At 37.6% G+C, this 7,594-nt stretch overlaps 1 protein-coding gene across 1 annotated transcript; it reads right to left on the bottom strand.

Moving 5' to 3' along the window:
* Positions 1–220: 220 nt before the first annotated feature.
* On the bottom strand, positions 221–1,236 carry LOC134362016 (prohibitin 1-like). The gene has a single exon (XM_063077313.1). The coding sequence runs from the start codon at positions 1,179–1,181 to the stop codon at positions 363–365; it is 819 nt and encodes a 272-aa protein (XP_062933383.1). The 5' UTR covers positions 1,182–1,236; the 3' UTR covers positions 221–362.
* Between the last annotated feature and the right edge of the window lie 6,358 nt (positions 1,237–7,594).

The following is a 7,594-nucleotide window of genomic DNA, read 5'->3' as shown; positions in this document are numbered from 1 at the left end:
TTCTTGATGATGTCCCTTTACACAGAGAAGTTTTAAATTTCAAAGTCCAATTTATTTTTCTTTGGATACTTGTGCTTTTGGTGCCATACATAAGAAACTATTGCTTAATCTGAGGTTACAAAGATTCACACCTATGTTGTCTTCTATGAGTTTTATGGTTTTAGTTCTTACATTTAGGTCTTTGATCCATATTGAGTTAATTTTTTTTTTTTTTTGAAGTGATTTTAATTTTATTTCCTTCACCTTAAGCCAATCATGAAATTTCACAGTGATTTCTGGGGTGGGGGCAGAAGGAAGGCCGTGTGAGGAATCGTTGGGGCTGTGGCCCAGTTGGCCTGAGGAGGTGCTGGGAGGACAGGCCCTCACTGGGGCAGCTGGAGGAGCACGGACTGCCCCGCAGGTAGGTAGGTGATGTTCCGAGAGCGCGAGAGCTGGTAGGCGATGTCCTCTGCAGCTTCCAGCTTGCGCAGCTCAATCAGGCCGTCACCTGCGGTGGCCAGGGAGTTGGCAATCAGCTCAGCTGCCTTGGAGTCGCCCTCGGCAGAGATGATGGCTGCCTTCTTCTGCTGTTCAGCCTTTTCCACCACAAATCTGGCCCTCTCTGCTTCCTGCTGAGCCACCTGTTTGTCTTCCACTGCTTCTGTGAACTCCTTCCCGAAGGTCAGATGTGTCAAGGACACGTCATCCAGGATGAGCCCAAAGGTTGCTGCTCGCTCCGTCAGGTCATCGCTCACCTGTCTGGAAACCAGTTCTCTCTGGGTGATTAGTTCTCCAGCATCAAAGCGAGCCACCACTGACTTGAGGATCTCTGTAGTGATGGACGGCAGCACACGCTCATCGTAGTCCTCTCCGACGCTGGTGAAGATGCGAGGAAGCCGGCTAGCAACGGGCCGGAAAAGGATACGCAGTGTGATGTTGACATTCTGTAAATCTTTGCTCCCAGTAATGACTGGAATGTTACGTGGTCGAGAGCGGCAGTCAACGATAATTGGTTTCTGTACCCAAGGGATGAGAAAATGAGTTCCTTCCCCTACCACAATGTCCTGCACTCCACGGAACCGGTCAAAGATGACAGCTCTGTGCCCAGCATCCACATTATATAAGGCAGAGTTCACCACGCCTCCTGCAACAGCTAAGGCCAGGCCAAACTTGCCGATGGACTCGAACACTTTGGCAGCCATGTTTCCTTCTGCTGGACCCACTTACACCTGATTCCACTCTGACCTCCACATGAATTCCCCAGCCCATATTGAGTTAATTTTTGATTTATGGTATGAGGTTTGGCCAACTTCATTCTTTGCATGTGGATATCCAGTTGTCTAAACATCATTTATGGAAAAGACTAATTTTTTCCCCCATTGAATAGTCTTGGCACCCTGTCAAAGATCAATTGAAGCTACTTTTATGGATTTATTTCTAGACTCTAAATAGTTTCTATTAATCTATATTGATCTATTCTTTATGCCAGCATCACACTGTCTGGTTTACCATAGCTTTGCAGTAGGTTTTGAAGTTGGAAAGTGTGAGCACTCCAACTTCGTTTTTTTTTTTTTTTCAAGGTTGTTTTGGTTATTATTGTTCTCTTGCCTTTCTTATGAACTTTAGGATCAACTTTGTCTATTTCTATAAAAAGGAAAGTTGGAATTTTGACAGGGATTGCATTGAATCTGCTGATCAATTTGGGAGTATTGCCATCTTAATATTAAGTTTTCCAATCTGTGACATAAGATGTCTTTCCATTTATTTAGGTCTTTTAAAATTTCCTTCAATGAGATTTTGTAATTTTCACTGTACAACTCTTACATTTACTTTGTTAAATTTATTCCTAAGTATTTTATTCTTTTTGATACTATCACAAATAATAATCAACTAATGGAATATTATGCACCTATTGAAAACGCATTATAGAAGTTATACACTATAATGAGATCAAAAATTGTTATCAGAAATAAATTATAACAACATTGGAAGATGATTTTTATTTAAGGTTAAAAAAAAAAGGAATACCAAATCATATGCATTGTAAATCTGTTGTTAGGTAGAAGCAAAATAAACAAAGAAACCTGTATATAAAAATCTTAAAGTAAAAGTAAAACATAATTTTTCTCCTTTTCTCATCTTTTTGTAATTTCAAACATGTCTTTAATAAAAATGATTAATTTTACTGTGAAAACTCCAAATATATAATTGACAAAAATACAATGACCTTGAACTATTTGGGTGGTTAAAATAATCAGATTGCACTATTTATGATATATCTTTTTGAGAGCTTCTTTCACATTCATTCTGTAATGCTAAAAGTAAAGTTGCTATATTTGGTGTCAAATTGTTGCCAGTTAATCACATAAGATTTTTTTTTTTTTTTGCAATTTCTAGTGCTAAGCAGCTCATATAGCATTCATTTATACAATATTTACATGCAAATAATATGTCCATCTACTTATTAGATTTTTTTTTTTTTGGCCTAGTAGATCTTTAGGGTTTCTTTATTTCCCATTAAAATTTTTTCATGTTATACATTACAATAGATAATTTTTAGGTAGCTCAATAGTCAGTGTACAATTTTTAAAAAACTATACCTGTAGAAAACAGTGCATTTGACATCACAGGAAATGATTTTTATCTTTCATGGGGTAAATAATTCAAATTCTGGCTGCAGCATACAAGTGTTTATCAGGATAGTCTAATTAATATGCCTCATACCTCCCGAATGTTTACCTTATGGATACAAGGAAGAACAAACCAGCATCTTATATCTGTTGTCCATATTGCCTGAAAAAGGCAATTTTGTGGTTATGTCCAGGAAACCGATTTCTTTCTGGAATGTTCCACAAGTGTAAAACTCATCTCCTGCCATCACTAGGTGTCTCCTTGGAACCAACACTGTGGAGGGACTGACGTATGCTGCATCTCATATGGAGCATGCTATGCTCCCTAGCTGATAGGAATAGGCTCTTTGCTGCTGACTTCATGTAGGAAGACTATGCCCCACAATTTCATTTGTTGATAATCCTAACCAACTAACTTAACTTTTGAACATTGTGCCACTTGGCACAACATTTTGGGACTTAACAGAAAAGTGCAGTTTCTGGGCAGCATGCCTTCATTTATTGAGCCACTACGGCACCTTCATATCTGATTGAACTATTCTGTTCTTTGGTATTGTGAAGTTTTCGGCCAAACCTACTGATGTGTACTCATTAAGATCAGTTGTCTACAAAACACCTCCTTTCCTGTGAAAAGATCTTATTACTAAAACATAGCTAGTTCTCACCTGGAAAAGGGCTTAAATTTCTCTGGCTGGCTTGATGCTTTATCAGACTGCCTGTTTGGTCTTTGTAGTCATTGTGCTTTGCCCAAATTTCTTCCTTCTCATTTTATTCTGGGGAGGTCCTGCCGTGAATCACTCTCCGCTTGGAGGCCAGATCATGCTGTGCCTAGCCCTGCATCTAGATTGTGCTGTGATATGAATACAATGGTTCTAGTTCCTGCCACCATCTCAGGGGAGTCATTTAGGTTCAAGGACATCCGAAGAGTTACAGTCTTTGTCAGAAAATCCTATACCCTTTCTCTGCTTCTATTCTAGCTACTTACTCTCCTCCCTTATTAAAGGACGCCCATTGGACCACTAAAGGCAGGGCCAGCAGAGTCAGGGGTTGCAGTACAATCCATCCCTTTGTTGTAAGGACAGCTAGTTCCAGCAGCAGTCTCTTAAAAACGGAAATACTCCCACAGGGGAAGTCACCAGAAACTCAAAGTACTTTAGTGAAATGGAGAAGCAGAATCTGCTGTAACTAACTCTGTGATCTGAGGCATGAAGCTACATTTCTTCAGATCTCAACTTTCAAATCTGAAAATGGTGAGAGTGGAGTAGATGTTTCCTTATATTCTGCAGGTTGATAGAATGTTTTGAGAATCTGATGAAAGCCATGGACTTTTTTGTTAGAATGGTGTACATGTGCAAATATACTTTTATAAATTTTAATCAAGTTGGGGATTGACTGATATTCTGGAGGTCCATGTCCACTGGGTTAAAAAACAAAAATAAACAGGCAAATGAAACCCTGAACAACAATCTCTAGATTCATTTTGAAGTCTTTCGTTATGGGATTCCAATTTCCCTATCAAGGCTCTTGACCTGACTTACCATGTCCTCAGCACCAATGCGTCCCTCATGCCTCATTTCTGTGAAAATTGTCAAATATTTGTTTTACCCTTTGTTAATTGTAAAGGGTCACCTTTGGAAAAATCATAATTCTGTATAAGATATTACAGTACCTTATCATTAGCCATTTCTTCTCTTCTGCCTACCCCACCCCCCCAAGGTTTATTCACATGTTTCAATGCTAGTTAGTAGAAATGCCCAATTTATATTCTATTTTTTCCCCCAACTTCTCCCCGTCCTCCCTCCCCTTCTTGACTTCCACCCTCAGCAACCCTAGGTATGTTCTTTCCCTCTGCAAGTCCAATGCACTACTGTGGTCTTTCTTTCCTTCTTTCTTTCTTAGCTCCCACTTATAAGTGAGAACATTTGGTATTTTCCCTGAGTACCTTACCTGGCTTATTTCACTTAATGTAATTTCCTCCAAGTTCATCTGTGTTGCTGCAAATGGCAGAATTTCATTATTTTGTTATGGCTGAGTAGTATTCCATAATATATAGATACCACATTTTCCTTATCCAGTTGTCTGTTGATGGATATTTAGGTTGGTTCCATATCTTGACTATCATAAATAGAGCTGTGATGAACATGTTAGTGCAGATATCCTTCTGATGTGATGATTTCCATTCCTTTTTGGTATATATCCAGAAGTGGGATTGCTGGATCATATGGAAGGTCTATATGTAGTTTGAGAAAATTCCATACTGTTTTCCATGATGGCTGTGCTAGTTTACAGTTCCACCAAATGCGTAAAAGAGTTCCTCTTTCTCCGCATCCTCACCTGCATTTGTTATTCTCAGTTTTTTTGATAGTAGCCAATCTAACTGGGTGAGATGATATCTCAGTGTGGTTTCAATTTGCATTTCCTAATGATTAGTGATGTTGAGTATGTTTTCAAGTACCTGTTGGCTGTTTGTATGTCTTCCTTTAAAAAACATCTGTTCAGCTGTTTTGCCCATTTTTAAATTAGGTTATTATTTTTTTTTTTTTACTGTGTAGTTTGAGTTCTTTGCAAACTCTGTATATTAATCCCTGTGTAGTGGATTGAATTATGTCCCCCCAAAACTCACTGAAGCTTGAATTGTGTCCCCCAACTTTTATGTATTAGAAACTTAGCCCCACTGTGACCGTTAAGAGGGTGGGAAATCCTATTATGGTAGTTGGAAGTTGGAGCCTTGAAGACGTGATTAGATTGTAAGTCCCTGCGGTAGTGAATTGATTAAAAATGGTGGTCAAGGGCATGGTTCTGAGGGCTTTAAAAGAAGAGGAGAATCTGTCTCTCTCTCTCTCTCTCTCTGTTCTCAATGCTTCCACAGTCTTGGAATGTGAGACCACTAGGTCACTGTTGCCATGACCAGATGGACTTTGGACTTCCCAGCCTCAGAAACTGTAAGCAATAAATTTTGTTTTCTTTATAAATCACCCAGTTGCAGGTATTGCATTGTAGCAACACAAAATGGATCAATACACATTTTCAGATGTATAGTTTGCAAATATTTTCTCCCATTCTAGAGGTTGTCTTTTTGCTCTGTTAACTGTTTCCTTTGCTATGCAGAATCTTTTTGTTTTGATATAATCCCATTTGTTTATTTTATTTTATTGTTGCATGTGATTTGGGGGTTTTATTCATAAAGTCTCTGCCAAGTTCTATTTCCTGAAGTGTTTTCCCTATATTTTCCTTTAGGATTTTTATAGTTTCAGGTCTTATATTTAAGTCTTTAATCCATTTTGAGTTGATTTTGGTATATGGTGAGAGGTATGGATCAAGTTTTATTCTTGTGCATATGGATATCCAGTTTTCCCAGCACTATTTATTGAAGAGGTAGTCTTTTCCCCAGTGTATGTTTTTGTTGCCTTTGTCAAAGATCAGTTGGCTGGTAAAGGGACACAAAAATCAACTACAATGTATATTGAGAAGTTAAAATAAAAAATAAAATAAAATTTAAATTTTAAAAAAATCAGTTGGCTGTAGGTCTGTGGTTTGATTTCTGCTTTCTCGATTCTGTTCCATTGATTTGAGTGTCTATTTTTATGCCAGTACCATGCTGTTTTGGTTACTATAGCTTTGTAGTGTAATTTGAAGTCAGGTAATGTTATGCCTCCAGCTTTATTTTTTTCTTTGCTCAGGATTGCTTTGGCTCTTCAGGGTCTTTTGTTGTTCCATATGAATATTAAGGTTGTTTTTTCTATTTCTGTGAAGAATGTCATTGGTGTTTTGATGGGATTACATTGAATCTGTAGATCACCTTGGGTAGTATGGACATTTTCACAATGTTGATTTTTCCAGTCAAAGAGCATGGATGTCTTTCCACCTATTTGTGCCTTCTTTAATTTCTTTCAGTAGTGATTTGTAGTTCTCCTTGTAGGGATCTTTCACATCCTTGGTTAAATTGATTCCTAGATATTTTATTTTTTTGGTCACTATTGTAAATGGGCTTACTTTCTTGATTTCTTTTTCTGCTAGTGCATTATTGGAGAATAAAAATGCTACTGATTTTTGTGTTTTGTGATTTTATATCCTGCCACATTATTAAAATTGTTAATCAGCTCTATGAGATTTTTGGTAGAATCTTTAGTTTTTCTATATAGAGGATCACGTCATCTGCAAACAGGGACAGTTTGACTTCATCTTTTCAAATCTGCAGGCTCTTTATTTCTTTCTCTTGCTTGATTGCTCTTGCTAACACTTCTAACACTATATTAAATAGGAGTGGTGATAGTGGGTATCCTTGTCTTGTTCCTGTTCTTAAGGGAAAACATTCAGTTTTTCCCCATTCAAGATGATTTTGGTGGTGGGTTTGTCATATATGGTTTTTATTGTGTTGAGATACTTTCCGTCTATACCTAATTGACTGAAAGCCTTTATCATGAAGGGATATTGAATTTTGTCAAATGCTTTTTCTGTATCTGTTGAGATAATCATATGGTTTTTTCCCTTGATTTTGTTGATGTGGTGTATCACATTTACTGACTTGCATATCTCCCTATCTTTATCTCCCTCAGATGAATCCCGCTTGAACATGGTGTATAATTTTTTGGATGTGTTGTTGTATTCTGATTGCTAGTATTTTGTTGAGGATTTTTGCATCTATGTTCATCAAAGATATTGACCTGTATTTTTCTTTCTTTTTTTTTTTTTTTTTTTTTTGTTGTTGTTGTATCTCTGTCTGGTTTTGGTACTGAGGTGATACTGGTATCATAGAATGAGTTTGGGAGAGTGGCTTCTGTTTCAATTTTTTGAAATAGTTTGAAGATAACTGGTATTAATTTCTCTTTAAATGTCTGGTAGAAGTCAGCAGTGAATCCATCCAATCCTGGGCTTTTCTTTGTTGGGAGACTGCTGATTAGCGCTTCAATTTTGTTTCTTGCTGTTGGTCTGTTCAGGTTTTCTGTTTCTACGTGGTTTGGTCTTGATAGTTTGTATGTGTCCAG

The sequence above is a fragment of the Cynocephalus volans genome, chromosome 13, assembly GCF_027409185.1.
Source record: "Cynocephalus volans isolate mCynVol1 chromosome 13, mCynVol1.pri, whole genome shotgun sequence".
In the NCBI taxonomy this organism is placed as follows: domain Eukaryota; kingdom Metazoa; phylum Chordata; class Mammalia; order Dermoptera; family Cynocephalidae; genus Cynocephalus; species Cynocephalus volans.
Note: the sequence above shows the minus strand (reverse complement) of the source record. Positions and strands in the feature narration are given on the sequence as shown.